Below are 19,417 nucleotides of genomic sequence, written 5' to 3'. Positions count from 1 at the left end.
GAAGAGTGTGTGGGTTTGAAGATTTCCCGTTGTCAGACACATTTTCAGATCCTTTTTGCTGTTTAATTGGTGGACGAACAGAGCACCTCTAGCCTGAAACTTGCAAAAGATTGAACAGAAATATTAGCGGAAAAAAGGAAGCTGGTGCCTAACAATAGAAGTTAAATACCTTCAACTTTCACATTATACTTTACTATGTTGAAAATGACGTATTTTGAGCACATTTTTCACTTTTTTTTAACAATGGCTTTGTCGGAGTGATGGGCCGATCGTTTACAGACATCCTTAAACCAACAGCCTTTGCTTGCGAGATGTTGACAAAAGAAGAACCACAGCAAAGTCGGTGATATGATCCTGTGCGCTCTTTCGTGAAACGCAAGAGAGAAAAAAAACTCCATATTCTAGCTCGTTATTGGTATAATATGACCATGAGTAATGTCTGTCTACAGTGTGAATGCAATGACTGCTCACACATAAGGTACCTTAAAATGACTTATTATTAACGCCGTTACCTGAGGACTTCGTCGTCACATGGCCTTAGCTGTTATAAGCATATGTAACAAACATTGATAAACAACAATGACGTAGTGTCAACACAGCCATAACTCGAACTAAAAATAGCAAAATATAAACAAAGTAAATATTTTTATGGAGACCCTTGTAAAAGTGTAAGTATAATACGACCAGGTGTTCAGAAAGGGTAGGCGTCGCTTGCTTCATCGGCGACAAAGGCTATGTACATCCAGACCAGCTCAATATGATGAAACGTCTTCAAAGCGAGAACTTGGTAAGTGACATCAAAAATAAGGCACATATATGAGCCTGGTCAAAAACAGTGACCTGTATTTGTTATAAATAATAGCATGTTTCTAAATGTAACCATGACAGCCATCATAAAGCTTGTCAGTAATTAAATCGACCTGCATCTTTCGAAACGATCTGTTATAATGTTGTTTGTCGGTTGTCTACATCTTCACTACGGAAATCATGATAATGGGGCACATTCTTGAATACCCAATAAACTACGGTATTAAATAGTGGGTAAGGGAAGCATGGATGTTATAATCAATAAATGGAATGTTCAAGATCTGAGTGCAGCATTCCGTCAAGCTTCATAATTCCAAACATGATTCCATGCATGTTGTTTGCAAATGTATCGGTCTAAAGAAGATTTTTTATATATTTCACAATTAATGTGAAGAAAAAAAAGAAAAAAAAAGAAAGAAAATAAACTCACCAATGTACAGTTTATTCTTATAAAGACTTTGTGTATCGTTTAAATATGTAGACACAAATAAAAACAAACTATACTTTCTGTCAAAATAGATTGCATTATTACACAAGCTTTCCGATGTAATATACAAAGTTATATAAACAGATGGCGTGTAATACCATACAACACTCGAATACTATCATAGAGTTTTAGACACCAAACAGAGGGGTTTCTTTGATCTATATGTCGTCTTTCAACAGTGAATAACAGAACGAAATTAGGAAAAGATAAATCAGAATTCATTGTCGATATGAATAAACAGTGGCAAAACCAAACAAAAATACTCTCTAGTTTGAATGTTACATTCTATTTTAACGTATCAACGAGGTACGACGAAAGTTTATTATCAACGGGTTTGGCATGGAACAATTTTATGGGATTAGCAGAAGTCTTGTATCTAATTTAACGCATTTAGAATGAATTGCTCTATCGTAAAACATTACAAACTAACGTGTCTTTGGAAGTTCTTGCGACTATGCATTTTCCTCTCTCTACGTCAGAAATGGACACCCTTTGTCTCTATCGCAATAGGGTTTAGAACAACTACCACAAAGCTGTTGAGACTGGCCCTTCTCTTTCCTTCAATAAGATTTGAACGTATTTAGTCTCGAGTGATCATGTCATTAATACAACTGCATGCGTAATACCTGATAATGGATTTTATAAGACCTTCATCCCAAGTTAAATGGCCAGGCCCATTTACTGAGGACAACTGTTTGTATAGCGTCATAATGACACTTCAGCTCTTAGCCACACCAACCAGACAGTTCTGCTTCTGTCAAGAAGCTGTCGGCTGCTTCAGGTAGCATATAATCTTTAGACTTGTTTCAACACGTCATTCAAATCGAAGTTATTCGAGTGTTTGTCACTCACATACTTATTGTCGCGACGGTAAAACGTCCTTCTACTGAGAACCAAGACGCATTGGTGTGATATTGTGGATGATCTGTTCATCTCAAATCAAGCGATTTCTAAACTTATGCTATAACAACTAGCATTGCTGAGGTTATCCGGCATCAGTTTGACGATAAACACCCTTGACCTGTTAAAGTTATTTCTGTCTTAAATCAATCCTCGTACAAAGCAATCACATGCGTTTGGAGCTTAAATCAATTTAATGAGTAATTGATCAAATATCAAAAGCAGAATGAGTGGGTCGTATTTGTTCTGTAACGGAGGGACGCCAACAGTGTAAGACTTACCCAAATTCTACAAATGACATTTAAGAAATGTTTTGTATTTCCTCTGTTATATGAGTACTTCCTACAACGTTATCCGTTGGTGTCTCCAGATGCTGTCTATTGTAGATTAAAGCGATATGTTTGTTATCGATAGACCCTGTCTTTTAAACGTTTTAATTTTGAGGGAAGAGTAGTCCTACATTTTCGTGCACCCTAAACCCTAAGTTGTCAGAGCTTACGTCACATCCGTAATATTTATATCAAATTATATTTTAAAAAACCTGTTGGCGATTGTGATGTTCTTTTTTTTTTAAATCAACAAACGATCTGCTGTAATTTAAAAATATCTTAAGCCATTATGTTTTATCTAGACTTTTTTTTGTTTTTGTTTTAAGGGATTTAATATCGTTAACCAGTTCATTTGGTCATTTAAGGGTCTCCCTCCTCCTCTTGTGTAATGTATTTGTGTATGAGTGCTGTAGGCGGGGTATGTTGGGTGTTATTGCCTTCTTGCGATAGCCCGGATCTGATACAGATTTTAGATAACTACCTCCCTGAAACCTCCCAGCACCAAGCACATCATTCCACCCGCTCACCTTATACAGACATAGAGCCAATAGACTTCCTCACATGAGCAAACGTTCAACACTAATCTGGAACAAATTTTCCATGTAAAGAAGGTAAGGTATTACGCTACACACATCGTCTGTACTCCGACATCACCATGGAAACGACGCGTAGACGAATTCGATGCATGTTACAGAGTGACAAACTAGAAAATTTAGTTACAAATATATACGTATATGGAGGATGCGACACCATGTGTTGTCAACTTTATATCGACATTCTTTTTAATAAACTTCATTTCACATAGTATTGATACAAAATGTCAAAGCACAATGGCACAATGACGATATTAGGTTTTTCCGTATTTGTACAGCAGCGCCCTCTTTAGGTAATTTGTGGTTAATATTGCATTACGGTGTAATCAGTTGAGAATCTGTGACAACCTGTGGTTGTAGAAAGCATTTGAAATGATGGACTCGTATGACAATCTGTGGTCGAGCAAACCATAATGAAAGTATGCAATGATGAATGTTCTTCAGAAACAGATATACACCATTCTCTAATTAATGTATAAATAGATATACACCATTCTCTAATTCATGTATAAATAGATATACACCATTCTCTAATTAGTGTATTAATAGATATACACCATTCTCTAATTAGTGTACTAATAGATATACACCATTCTCTAATTCATGTATAAATAGATATACACCATTCTCTAACTCATGTATAAATAGATATACACCATTCTCTAATTCATGTATAAATAGATATACACCATTCTCTAATTAATATATAAACATAAATACACCATTCGCTAATTAATGTATAAACAGATATACACCATTCTCTAATTAATGTATAAATAGATAAACAGATATACACCTTTATCTAATTAATGTATAAACAGATATACACCATTGTCTAATTAATGTATAAACAGATATACACCATTCTCTAACTCAGGTATAAATAGATATACACCATTCTCTAATTAATGTATAAACAGATATACACATTTCTCTAATTAATGTATAAATAGATATACACCATTCTCTAATTAATGAATAAACATATATACACCATTCTCTAATTAATGTATAAATAGATATACACCATTCTCTAATTAATGTATAAACAGATATACACCTTTCTCTAATTAATGTATAAACAGATATACACCATTGTCTAATTAATGTATAAACAGATATACACCATTCTCTAATTAATGTATAAACAGATAAACACCATTCTCTAATTAATTTTGTCGACTTTGAAATGATGTTGATGTATGACGGTACACCTCTTGGTCTAGATATATATACATGACATGTGATAGCCAAAAATAACGTCATTGGTTTGGGAATCGAGCTGATGATTACGTCAAACCTGAAATGAGTTTTGTGGTAGAAATCCTTCTCCGGAAACATAAATCCTATTGTAGGTTGATGTATGATTTAACGTTAGCGGGTTCTTGACCTACTCCGTTCGTCATCTTTGAAATCCAACCACGTGACAAATGTGTAACGGTTTTGATTTTCAGATGACGTACAATACGCATACGTGATACCACAAAATTATTTTAAGGTAATTATGATAAATATAAAAAGACTATCTGAAATGTATTATGTCATTCCCAGTGATAAATCAAACATAATGTGTTTAATGCATGTGTGTCACTTCATCTGTTTCAGTAAAAACAGCAAGCACATTTGTGAAGTGAAATATCATTTTATATAATTAGCGTCTCATCACGCGAATCACAAATCATTTATACCTTCTGATTAATATGTAAGTGTCGGTTTGGATGGTATTTTCTCATTTCTCATACGTTGCATCACTTGCTATGTTACTATTAGTGTCATCTTACTTAAATGCTATAATGCTCTCGTACGGAATGGATAGGCATTAACGTCATTCTGGTAAGATTTAATACCTTACCACTGATGTGTCCATAATGGACGAGATGGCCATACGGGAAATGGACGAGATGGTCATACGGGTATTGGACGAGATGGCCATACAAAAAATGGACGAGATGGCCATACGGGAAAAGGACGAGATGGCCATACGGGAAATGGACAAGTTGGCCATACGAAAAATGAACAAGTTGGCTTGTCTCCTTCAACCAGACTCTTGTCGTCTGCGCAAGCTACGCCGAACAATTAATTACAGTGATCAAGCGTCTGGTTGAACGCGACTGCGAGTTGGCCAGACGGGAAATAGATGACATAACCATACGGAAACTGGACGATCTGACCGTACTGAGAAGTAAAATTATTTAGTTTTCTAGTAACAGAGGCCATTGCGACGTGATAGCTAAACACTTGATGTGGTGACACAAGTGATACACCCACACAGTGAGCAATACAGTTTTAATCTACCGGCGTTCTGGTGACAAAAAAATGAAATAACAGCTTCTGTTTGTCGGTGATGCATGGCAGGGTGCTGGCCTTAGGCAAAACAAACATTTTGTGTGTTTCAGCAAAACGTGCCAAAACAAAATAATAGGGTAGGTCGGTAGGCAAATGATTTTATTTCAATTTCAAATTCGTATTTTCATGTATCAATAGGATACATTATTTCAAATTTTGCATTGCTCTTCCACACTTTATACTAGCTAGTTAGCTGTCAATAATAATTATGTTATGCATTATTGTTTTTAAATGTACTGAGCTGACATCAGAGGATTCTCCAATCATGTAGTCAGAAGCAAACCCTTGTATATGTGTATTTGTGAATAGGGTCAGGCTCCCGGAGTAGGAAGGAAGTACATTTTAAAGTAACTACTAGCTTTGGCTGGCTAACTAATTAATTGTGGATGCTTTTAAGTGATAAATGTTCAAGGGTCGGCAGGAATATCCAGGGTGAAACACACATTTGTTTTGCCTTCAAGTCTAATTGAAACATCATTTTGAAGTAAAAGACAGTAAGATGCTAGTCTGGAAAATCTAAATATAACGAGTAGTTTCTGAATAGTAAGAATACTATTTAACGTGAAATGTGCGTAGAAATTTAAGGATTTTTTATTATAAAAAGGACATGACACTAAACAGACAGCGGACATTTCCGCACAACAAAACTAGATTCATCTCTCCTGTAATAATATCCCGATAAGTGTTTCTTTCCAGAAACGATTTGTTCAGGTATTAGGGATATGTTAACATTACATGGGTCTTAAATCAATCGATATGCGTACCTTTGTGTAAAATGTTATCAATTTATGCGTACCTGTGTTTAATATGTAATCGATTTATGCGTACCTATGTTTAATATGTAATCGACTTATAATAATAATATACAACATTAAATTACTCTAAGGTGCTTTACAACATTTGGATGATAGTAATGGTTATAATTGTGAAAACAAACAACAAAGGCTCGCAATCACTTTCATACATTTAACAAGCAATGTGAACATAATTAAACAAATAAAAGGTTGGTATTTACATGACGTCTTTGCAAAGATTCTAAAATGCAGACGTGAAGAGGCGAGTTTTTATGTCCCTCTTGAACTTGGCCAGGGCATTTGACTTCCTAATAGCAGATGGTAAGCTATTCCACAACGTAGCCGAAACCCTCCCAAAGCATCTGTTTCCGTAGATCACAATACGAGATTATGGGACACAACAAAGATTCTGACTACGACCGCAGTGATCTTGACGGCTGATACAGTGTAACAAGCATATGTAGGTACGGAGGAGCTGTTCCATTCAGTGCCTTGTATGTGTATACCAGCATTTTGTACTGCGATCTGTATCGTACAGGTAACCAGTGCAACGAATAAAGCGCAGGTGTGATGCGCTCTCTCTTTCTAGTACGAGTAACTAGCCGTGCTGCAGTTTTCTGGACCATCTGCAGACGACTAGTTAGTTTGTCAGATATACCACAGAGCAAGGCGTCAACATAATTCAACCGAGAGGTAACAAGTGAATGCACCAAAATCTTGCATGCATTTGCAGTTAGAAACTGCCGAATACAGCCGATGTTCCTGATCCTGACACACTGTCGTCGTTCACTCAGGTATGACTGTATCCAGCATAGTGCGGGATCAGGCACTCCATAAGAGTATTCCAGACGTTTATAAAGTATGCCATGGTCGATGACGTCAAATGCAGCTGACAAGTCCAGCACGACAAGCACCGCTCTGCACTTGTTATCCAATGCAGAAGCTATACCACTATGTACACGTAGGATGGCCGTCTCAGTAGAGTGTCCCATGCGGTAGGCCGATTGCATGTTGTCATGGAGACTGTTTGCATGGAGATGAACCTCTAAACGCCGGGACACAACCTTCTCCAAGATCTTAGACAGAAAAGGCAGATATGAAACTAGGCGGTAGTTTTTCAACTCCTCCTTGTCCATTCCAGGCATTTTTAACAATGGTCTGACATGTGCCTTCTTGAAACATAATGGAACCTTTGACTCAACCAATGATTTGTTCATGATTGCGGTAATCAAAGGGAGCAGTGCTTCAAGACATTGCTTTAATAAATCTGTAGGCAGTGGATCAAGCTCACAGGACTTCGATTGCGAGGTCATGATAATGTTGCGCAACTCGTCCTGGGTTGTTGGTGAGAGCTTTGTCAATGGTTTCCCATCAAATGCAATGTCAGCAGTCATGACAGAGATGTCAATGTCAGCAGAGGTGTTCACTTCGGTAATATTTTTCCTGATTGAGCTGATTCTTTTTCAGAATTACAGCTTGGTAGGATAATTTCACCTTTCTGTCCCATTAGGTTTTTGGTGAGTCGAAAAAGTTGGCTTTTAATTTGGTCCGTCGCCACTGTCTCTCTGCTTGTCTACGTTTCTGTTTTTCCACGCGGAGATTTTCATTATACCACGGGGCATTTGGTCTCACAGTTATCACCTTAGTTTGCAGAGGTGCGTGTTTCTCTATAAGGGTTTCTATACCAAATGTGTATGCTTCAATAAGATCATCAACCTCACCTTCAGTAGATTGAAGGGCGGAACAAGACTGAATGTCATTGTTGAAATCTGGTATTGAAATTTTACGGAATTTCCGGAAGCTCACTTCTTTCCTTGCACGAGCTGGCTTACTACAATTCAGTGTTTGTGTGGACAACAAGATGATCACCAGATTGGTTCCTCTTTACACCACTTAGTCATGGATCAATCACTGAAATAGCTCCATGAATGACTGAGTTATCTTTCCTCGTTATGACCACATCCAGTGTGTGGCCATGTGCGTACCTGTGCTTAATATGTAATCGATTTATGCGTACCTTTGTTTAATATGTAATCGATTTATGCGTACTGAATGAGGAACGGAAATGCTACCGTATACCAAGTGTAACAAATGACGGCTACATTATAACATATGATGACAGGGCACAGTTAGGGGCCGAAACAATTCGATGTACTAGAACAATTTTCTCCTAACTATCGAATCAATATTTATGTTTCCTTTGTTATAGGAATTTCGGAACCCCTTTTCTAAACACATGTCACAATCTGGTGTTGACAGTATGAAATATGTGTCTGAATATGTTTCACCAGTCTGATTGAGGACGCTATATTAGTTATATAAATATGAATATTTTATCTTCAGATTGAACACTCAATCCTCACTGCATACACCTACAAGCTGTTATGGTTGCCCCCCACCCCCACCCCCAACTCCTCGTTCTGGCAGTCTATTAAACATGGTTGACAAAGATGGGCATCCGCGTTGTTACTCGAACACACCATCAGTCACCATGAAGAACCCCTCAATATTTATAACTTTGACTTCCCACAGACTTTACTACCAGTTATTGACAGTTAAGAATCAAGTATCCCTCAGTACCCTTTTATTGTATTGTGACTCATTTCTGCATTGGGAAGCATGTTACCATGAACATGAACCACGTTATTTTGCAAAGTGTTTTATGATCTTTGTGGATAACGGGATTTTGTTGCTTTTCTTTGTTAGATCTTTGTTATTTTTTTATCTATGATGTGTTATATTTTATTCGTCTGGTATTTTTGTTTGTTCATCAAGTTTCGAGCTCATTTTGAAGTCTGCAGTTTACTATATTTTTTGTAAGTTATTTATTTTTTCTTTCTGCATCATATACATGATACACACTGCCTTAATTATGTGCATACATTGTATTACAATATAGAATTTCATTTGTTTGTTTGTTAAATCTTGATAAAAAATTTTATTATGTCTGTCGTATGCTTCTATGTTAACTCTATTTGTTTACATCTTTGTTATGTATTTATCCTTCCGCAACATCTGTTCTTTTTCCCATTGTACTGGTAAAGGGCCTATATGTCTTTGCTTTCTTTTTATGCTGACCTAGATTTGTCGAGTTTGAGTTCAAATTACGATTTGTTTTATTAAATTGTAGGGATACCAGGAAGAAGTAATCGATGAACAAAATTTTATACCACTGTCTCTTTATCATCAACGATTCCCTCCAAAATCAGTTCTCATCGTCTTTATTCAAAGTCGTTTCTACGATAGCCAAAACATCTCTTATATAATACTTCCATATACCTTAGTTATTCTGGGAACGTTAGATCCCAAAACAAACCAACAAACAACATCCGATCAGTTCAATGTCGCGGAAGTAATTTTTCCACCCCAGCGGAAGTCAAATTACCACCTTATCGCCTGTTTTATATTATAGCGCATTGATTGATGATGATAGAGTATGGCCTTGTAAACCACTCTATAAGTACGTACGTGTGTTTGTTTTATGATACGTTCTGGATAAATGAGCAAGCTAATGAAAAGGACTGAATGGGCAGATTGGCCAATGATGTGATCAATGGGCAACACGACCATAGGAAAACCACTGATGCTGAAACATGTACCACTTCGTCTTCTGTCATTCTTCAACAATCGCCGGAATATTTGACAAAACAAATCTTTCAAGAATAGTCCCAAACAATATGTCTACCACGCTTTCATGGTTTTTTTCCATCATATCGAAAGAACAACGTTGCTGTCATCCACTTTCCTCGTGCTTATTCGATGGCCATTAATTAGACATCCACAACGCCAAGTGAACGAGGGAGCAAGGAACGTAGCGTGGTGCTTTGGAAGTTTCCAATAAAAAAATGCAAATTAAATAAGAGTGTTAAGCTATATAAAAAGATTCACATTGAAAAATTAAATGTGGTATTGCTAAAAACGCAAGTCGGGGAGCGAATTGGCATCAAAAGCAAAATGAATAATTTTAATTAAGGGTATCACTTATTTAAAGTAATTTTCAATTTAAGTGAGGAAAGAAAAAAATGACAAATGCAAACGTTTGAGATACATTTTAATCTTTTATTTTCATCTGTTAAGATCCTTCGTTATAGAAATATGCAATGTCATCATTTCCTCGTTTGTCTTTTGACAACGACATATGGATTGAACTGCGTTTTGGTAATTTTCATGCCGGTATAAACGCAAACTGGTTACATCCGTATTGCTTGAAGCCCGCTATGGTGTTATGTATGTTTATTATATTCTTAATAGTAAATACGAATTTTTGTATATACGATACGGCTCAATTGCTCTAACCCATACCAGCCCTCGCCGTATCACACCCCAAATTCCGTATCAGCCCTCTCCGTATCAGCCCGGAAAACCCCTATCACACCCCTTTGGGAAATTTTTCATTTTTCAATATTGCAAACGAAAAAAAGATCATAAAATAATAGATCTATCCTTATTTTATTAGTAAGTATGTAATAAACAGAATAAAACATGCCTTTTTCCATATCACACTCAGTATCAACCCTCGACCAATATCAGCACTCAGGCCTTCGGCCCTCGGGCTGATATTGGAGTCTCGGTTTGATACTGGGTGAGATATGGAAAAGGCATGTGCTAATCTCTATGTACATGTCTGCTGTGTGCCGGAGACAGTGTATGTTGGTGTTCTTGCCTTCTTGTGATAGCCCGGATATGATGCCGACTTTATAGTGCTATCTCACTGAAATACCATGCCGAAAGCACCAAGCACACCATTCCACCCAGTCACATTATACTGGCAACTGGTGATCCTTGTTGGAATAAGGATATGGTTTATTATGGGGTTTGCTGCAGTTAGGTCCAAAACAAACGGTGACATGTTTACTAGCTAACCTAATCCCGGATACATCATTTTAAATGATTGTAATAAACTAAGACGACGCCATGGTGTTCTAGACAGGAGGTCGTTTAATATTTTAACCTCAAACATTAGATAGTTCAACATAAGGTCTCACACTAGTATATTAGCTATAGTAACCAGTATCCCGTCGGTTACTGTTTTATTTTTCCTGCCGTCGTTCAGTAGCAGTTTTACCGCTGTCTTATTTGATATATTATGTCTGTCACACATTTTTTTTATTAAACTCTATGGACCTATACTATAATGGCTCTGTTATGAAATAAGTGTCGTTAATGCGGTATTCATTTCCTGGATGATGTCTGATTTGTCTGTCGCTTAGCCTCAGCCTCTCAAGAGGGAAAATGTTTCACATCTAGACAGTTTATTGTATAGTAAAGACGGACCAATATGGAAACCAAACGCGAAAGCGAAAGGTCAATTGAGATTGCAAGTCAAACACCTGAAACGTGTTAAGGATATCTACATTTCTCTGACGGATGTTCTACTCAGCAGGTATCTAACGGAGAATGTTTAAGGGGGGTTAGCTAGCTATTGATTGCAAATAAAATATCTCCTAATTTAATCAAATTGCACGATGACGTTGTGCGATGCTCTTTGTCCTAAATCGATCTGTTCAAGTTCCAGTGCGAACAACAGCATTTTTTCTGGTGATTTAACAATGAAATAGTTTCAAAAAAAATATATGAGTAATTCCTTTTTTTTATAAAACTACACTAAATGTCGTAGAATATAAACTTTACGAATGCAAAACAAGTGGATATCAGATTAAATTTCTGATTAAAGACAACAGCTACTCGAAACGAAGTAACGAAGCGCCGATTTAAAAATTCAGTTTGATGATGCAGAAATATATTGCTCCGTATTGCCATTTTGTCAATATTGAAATCATCACTGATACTTAGTCAAAAGAATGAAAATCCACGCAACAAGTGTTTTGAAACATATGAAGAACGAGCCAAAGTAAAAAGTCTCTATAAACATTTTATTATGTAACACGGTTTAAGCTTCTGCTGCCCTGGAACCGCGACAGCCTGTAAGGATGCATCACGAGCGTTTACGCAGGATTCTTTAGATAAAAAGGTCAGAAACATAAGTCATGCTAAGCCATATCGTAACAATCTAATTTCGTTAATGACGCCAACATTAGGACGTAAACGAGAGCAATGTTTCACAGAGGAACACTTAACGCGATTGGAAGCGTCCCACCGCCGGCACCATTAATTTGCTACCGTTCTTTTTATTGTATGACTTTCCACTTCCTGTTATATATCGTCTGGTATTACCTCGTAAATCGTACAGATATAACATTTATATACTAAATGTGTTAACTGACAACTTGACATTTTATAGAACAGAGACAAAAACAATTATAATTAATCAACTGATTCACTGGTTTACAAATAATCGAAAACGCCATTCTTACATCGAACCATCATCGTAACTTTCGGTGGCGTGCATGTATTTACTGTGTTTTGACATTGTAATTTTGTATTTCGAGATCAGATCAGCTGGCAGGTTTTTTTTCTAAAAAGAAACAAAAATGCAGACAATTCTCACTGAATCATTTTTGGTCGCGAAAATCGTTATTCCTTTAATGAACAAATACTGACTGTGTTTTTGCATTTCAGTTTTATATTTCTAGATCAAGATTATTCTGACTTTTTATCTAAAACAGGAATCACGAATGACCGTAAATCGCCATTAATACATCAAACCTTCGTCATGAACTTTCGGTTTCAATATGCAGGCTTCTATTTGCTTATTTTTTTTATTTCGGGAACAAATCACTCTTCATAAAACGAGGCACTTAGCATGATAAGCTTATGAATTGTAACTTACATTTTTTCCATACTTCTTACTGAAACAGCATGTGTAATAAATATCTGTCATGTTTTGTCATTCAATACAATAAATGTGCCATATGACAGTAGATGTTTACGAATATCTGATTATATCTATATTCGTAAGTTGATGAAATCGCAAAAAAAACTTCTCATCATATACCGCAAATATTTGTGACTCACTTACTAATGACTTCAGCCTATAATACAAAACCGTGAACATTTTAAACACGTAATTTTGGATTTGAATACAATTCTAGTCACCGCTAGCAGTCACCCAAAATAGCAGTCATCCCAGATAGTAGTCACCCCAGATAGCGGTCACCCCATATAGTAATCACCCCATATAGCAATCGCATCAGATAACAGTAATCCCAGATAACATACCAGTCGCCCCAGAAAGCAGTTAGCCCAGATAGCTGGCAGTTAGCTCAGATAGAAGTCATCCCATATAGTAGCAACCCCCCCNGTCACCCCATATAGCAGTTAGCCCAGATGACAGTCCCCCAAGATAGTAGTCGTCCCCGATATCACAGCAGATAGAAGTCGCGTATTTGTCAGAGTGCTGTGTCCAGGATTACGCTGTGTCAAGGATGAGTGGCCAATTTTACTACCAGTCTGGGCAAATGGTGGAAATTGATTGGCACAAATGATCTTAATTACCGCAGGGATCTTAGTAATATGCTGTAATGGCGCCCTGATTGGAAACACGATATTTCGAATTAGGAACCAATGTAAAATCGTTATTATTGTTTACTCACGAAGACATTTATGAACGAAAGGCACTGTCCCCTTCTAAAGGTTGTAATTTTGAACTCCTTCAGCTTTACTATAAATAGATACATCAAAAAATCAATTGTAGAAGACGGGAAGATAATAAACCACTTTATCGTACTACTTGTAGACACCAGGACAAAATATCTGACCAGTCGCGGTCAGCTTTGAGACCGTTTGATAGTGTTTTAATTCCTCTGTGCTGTAGGGGTGGGCTCGACCCTTTACGTTAGGGGCGATTTATGTTAGGCTTTTTAACCAGTTATTTCAATACGTGTAATTGTATATGTACGTTGCTTACTTCGGGAATCCCTTGCATCAAGTATCTGCGTGTTGACTATTGCATTGGTTTAGGGCCGCGGTGGTCAAGTGGTTAAGGCGTCTGCCATTCGGCGACCATTATCCCTCCACCACTGGATCTCAGGTTCGAGACCTACGTGGGGCAGTCGCCAGGTCACTTCTGAAGGTCAGAGTTTTTTCACCGGGAACTCCGGCTGTCCTCCAAAAACCTGGCACGTCCTTAAATAACCATAGCCGTTAATAGGACGTTAAACACAAGCAAACCAAAGCATTGGTTTCTATGCGATACATTACAGAGCAGGTGAATAGGTATTTCTCCATGAAGTTACAATATTTATGTGAAAAAGGAAATCTGTTAAAGTAAGAAGGTAGCTAAAAACTATGTGAGATATATGGACAGTTAGAAATTATATACAGATAGTTGTTACAGGCATGTGGTTGTTATAGACAGGTGATAGTTATAGACAGGTGGTTGTTATAGACAAGCGGTCGTTATATACGCTTGCTGACTATATATTGATGGTAGGTATAGACATATCTAATATCATATAATAGATATACAAACTGGCCAGTATAACATATGTATCGTCAATCATTTGTGTAAGATTTACTTCGTTATACATTTCACGATATCCTCGAAACTTGTTAAAGCATTTCAATGTTTTTTATGGTGCAAACTCACAGGTAAATGTATTCGTAAAGGTAATTATCGCACCTCGTGATTTAAATGATTGTACATGTAACATATTGCAAAAAAAAACACAAAAACAATTGTAACAAACCTCCGCCACTAACGTCTAGAAACAAAAAATCATGACACTTGAAGGATAGCCTGTCAAATAACCGATTTTAAACTGATACATTGATGGGTAAATAGGATTTGCAGAACGACAATTTTGATTTGTAGAAATTTGGGACATATAAAAAAAAACTGAACATATGCCATAAACCCATGGTGACTGTAAACACTCTATATTATTCATTATATAATAGGTTTAGATTAGTATCATATGTATAAAATATGTGCACAAACACCACATTTGCGCTTTTCTGGGTAATGACTGAAAAATAAAAACATTTAAATGAGCTCTTCTACTTTTTTCCTGACCTAAGCTTTGCATATGTTGCTTATCTTTGCTAAGTTTGTTTCTGCATTGTCAACATATTTCTAGTAATTATTTTTCCGTGTATTTTATTTATAACTCGGTAAATACTCACTATCATACTTTGGTTTATTTATATTTTATTTAACGTCTCTGACAGGCAAATACTGTATACCAGAAGGCACAGTAGTGTAGTGGTAGGACGCCGGGCTCGTGACCGAAGGGTTGCGTGTTCGAGTCACAGCACGGCACTGTGTTGTATCTTTGAGTATTATACTTTACTTGTTCCAGTCTACTAAGCTGTAAATGAGTACGTGGTTGGGCAGCGCTAGAATTGTAGAATGCTAGCTGTGAGTACAGAAATGGCAGCTCCGGCTGTTTGCTCCCCAGGGAGTTGAGAAAGATAGTGGCTGGTTGCAAAGGCTCTATAACCACGGATAATAACTTGTGAAACGCTTTGAGACGAACTACGAACTAGGTTGTGATAAAGTGGTATATAAGAACCTCGAATTATTATTATTATACCGGGGAATTTTGCTGCAGATTAACATACGCGTTTTCGCCCTCAGTAATGGGGGCGAATTCATAAATACAGCAAACGTTTGTTAACAACATCATATACATAGTAATTAAATGTGAATGGCGGATTTAACATTGGGCGAACACGGAATTAACTGTCGAAGTTCAAACATTTGACAGGGCGAAAATTCCCCGGTATACATTATATAACGTAACTATTCAAAAAAAGTGAGGAAGAATACCATAGAAAATTGCTGGGTTTTTTAATGCCATCCAACTCACGTTTGCAGACCAATCATCATCGACCTTCATACGGCAGATCCGTCTACCGTCCCCCCGGACCCAATAGTGTAAGCATTGTTAACGTCACAACTACGTAATGTTAAACAATTATTGATATTAAAATGGTGAACAAAATACGTAGCATGATACTGCGACAAACAAAACGTAAATACTAATGTAAAAACAATAATGCAACACAAATATCGCCAAACATTTAACCTAAAATAGCTTATTTCAGGATGACAACATCTGTGTAACCGCTTGGACCGTCCTGTTGTACTGGCCATTTTTATGGTCATTGTCTGTGACACTCGGCCTTGACAGGTTCTTTACGTCTGGCTCGGAGCAATTAGTCTAGGGCTTTGTTATACTGCTCCGTAATAATCACAAATAAGAGCTACAGAAGCTACTTGGTACATCAGTTAAACATTAAATTCAAATTTTTCCGGATTTTCATATGACAATCCGACATTAAGTTACACAATTAACGTCAGAGATGTGGTTATTAATGAATACATAAATACGGAAATGATTATATAAATCTAATTTACGACCCGGTACATGTAATTAACGGACGCGGATGTCAGAAGCGGAAGGAACCGCGGGTGTTTAGGTGTAACGACACCTCTAATTAGCTTATTACTCATTGTGTATTCACACATTCATTTATGACGCAAAAAAGACGTCTGGTTTAGAGTTAGTATCTCAATTTAACAAGACATTCTTTCGGATAATGATAATCATTAAACTATTTCTGTATCGTTCACTTCGAGCTTTCCGGAGAAGGTTTCTTATAATGCCAGGTGCCTTGACACAGAAACCTAGAAGTAGGTGAACTTTGTTTCTGACGATAAATGTCATACAGGTGATTACCACAAAATCAATCCCTGTCACGTTACTACATTCATATTACGTGTGAATATAATTATATTTATATTACCGATTTGACGTCATCAAGGTTTTCATGTTTTCGATCTTCAAATGATAAAATCCAAATACATATTTTAAATACGTTTTTTATCCTTATAACACTCTAATATCTAAAGTGTACAATATAGTTTAAAGAAACGGAATTAAAACTCAAAATCAATAAATATTTGACAAAATGTGATTAAAGGAAGGACTAACACGAATGATAAAATTAGGAGAATGTACCCATGTGCTCGGGAAGGATAAGCGTCTTTTCATGTCACGCTGTTTATGCATTAATTTTAAATCCGAGTCACATCAAATGTCAGCCGGTGTGGTGACAGCGAAAAGCACAAGCATACTAATGAACGTAATAAAAGAAAAACGCACATGGGAATATATATATTATTTTCCAAATAGTTTATGATGGTGACCAAAGAACTTCCATATATTTACATTTGCCCCCGCGCCGTCCCATTACAACAGTCTTAGAGGGCAAGTGTAATTATATAGGCTATAATCACAACTGCTCGACTATAATTACAACAGCCTGTTTCAGGTGTAGGAATATGTAAACAAACAAAATGGCCGCCTGAAATGTATTTTGAGGCAGGGCAAATTGTATGTCACTGAACCATTCAACATCGTAAAACACACAACAATTAGCAAAACGGCACTGTAAATAATGTATGCTGAAATATGCGCTTGGTAACTCTCTGAGAAAACTTAAGTCCGACATTAAAGATTATTGAGAAATAGCAGTTGCCACTCACGACCATTGAATGCCATACTGATGCTGCATTAGTTGCTTCTCAATTAAGCTACAACACCTTTTTTTCTCATCCAGAACGATGCTTTATCAGCCTCCAGTCATTGTTAAATGTTAAATGAAATTGACAAACATCCATCACGATTATACATTATGGAAATGTTATGAAAACTATTGAAACTTGTTTTTGATTACCTATGACATCTGAACCCTATTCATTCGTATCCTTAAACTCAGACTCTGTTTGTTCTCAAGCCCTGTTTCTTGTTCCGGTAATATGAATAGAAATATTAAAATTTGTCAATGACTTGAAGGGATTTCAGACTTCAAGCCAAATGCTTACACTGTTTACAATTGAAGTTTTGATTGAGCGAGTCAGAGGAAAGCTGTTATAAGCTCAAAATCCATTGTTGAGCATGCGAACGGTTTCATGGATACTGGCCATGGTCAAGTTATAGTAAATATTAAGGCCAGTCATTTTTGGTTCGTAACACACTTCAGGGGGGGGGGGGGGGGGGGGGGGGGGGGAAGAGCGGTAGAGAGAAAATAGCTTGCAGATCAACATCTAAATGACCTACCTGTATTTGATATTCTCATATTATCTGATGTGGTTTTTTTCCTTTTCTTTGCAGAAACGTTCTTCTTTAAAGCGCAATTTACGGAATACCCCCACACTTGTTCGTAAGTCACAGTTTAACTACGTTTTTAGTCAGTTAAAATATGAATAAGAAGATAAGAAGGATGCATGAAAAACTGTTTCTGAAGCGTAAATGCCCCCCCCCCCCCCCCCCTCATTTTTTTTTATTCAAACCATATTATGATAGGCCTCTTCATGACAAAGAATGTATTCTATACTTAGTTATTAAACTTACATTAACTTGTATTGAAAAGTACATTTTTCTATTACTATATAAAAGCCATAAACCTTGCCAATAAACAGGGACACTTTCGGATACATTAACCTTGATCAAATATCATTTCCTCTACAACATATTAAGAGAAATACTATGACCTATGCTTAACTTGGCCTTTATTACAGAATGTATGGACATGCAAAGTTTCGCTGGCGAATACAAATTTGTGGCAGATGGAAGCGGAAGTGTATGTGGACTTTATTTAATTTCACTTCCGGAGAAGTTAATAGAGCTTGAGTTCCTGGACTTTAACGTGGATTGTGAGGCGGGCGGTCTTGCTGCGGTATGTATCAACTGGTAAAACCCGGCCCTTTGTGTGTCTGATGAAGACTCTCACTATAGAAATGTAACCTTTTACGAAGACGCTTTTTTCATATTTTTACTTCCGGTAGCTTTTCCCATTAAGGAATTGCCGCTGTTTATAATTGAAAGGTTTGCGGCCGGTAACACGGTCAAGTATGTTGGACATTTTATGAGGCGGGATGCGTCCTCGTAGGCGAATAAAAGACTCTCGTCAGATTTAACGACTGCCAATTGTTTCCTAAGAGTTTATAAAGAAATTGAAGCTAAAACATGTATCTGGAAGGCGATATTCAACGAAGTGTCCTTATTCGTAATGTGCAAACCCACATTGAGGGTATTAAACATATTTTCTATATAATATTGAATCTCATACATCTTGCAAAAGGTTTCCAAACGTGACTGGTAAAGTACCACGAAGTTTCGATTAAATCCGGCATTAGCCCAATTCAGATTGTACCGGAAACACTCTCTGTCCATTTTACGACATCCGTAAAACGTGTAAACAGTGTTTTATAATGGACATGATGTTTCAATGACGCGTTGCATACTTGAAGGG

General features: G+C 36.9%; 1 protein-coding gene across 1 annotated transcript in view; it reads left to right on the top strand.

Moving 5' to 3' along the window:
• The window catches only part of LOC110458889 (corticotropin-releasing factor-binding protein-like), a 46,545-nt gene that overhangs the window by 15,825 nt on the left and 11,303 nt on the right, over positions 1-19,417 (top strand). Inside the window, exons 2-3 of the mRNA XM_021510856.1 lie at positions 18,277-18,325; positions 18,684-18,841. Coding sequence (XP_021366531.1) covers positions 18,277-18,325; positions 18,684-18,841 — 207 coding nt within the window. The remainder of the gene's footprint in view (positions 1-18,276; positions 18,326-18,683; positions 18,842-19,417) is intronic.

The sequence above is a fragment of the Mizuhopecten yessoensis genome, unplaced genomic scaffold, assembly GCF_002113885.1.
Source record: "Mizuhopecten yessoensis strain PY_sf001 unplaced genomic scaffold, ASM211388v2 scaffold1311, whole genome shotgun sequence".
Classification (NCBI taxonomy): Eukaryota; Metazoa; Mollusca; class Bivalvia; order Pectinida; family Pectinidae; genus Mizuhopecten; species Mizuhopecten yessoensis.
The sequence above is the reverse complement of the archived record's forward strand: the minus strand, read 5'-3'. Positions and strand labels throughout refer to the sequence as shown.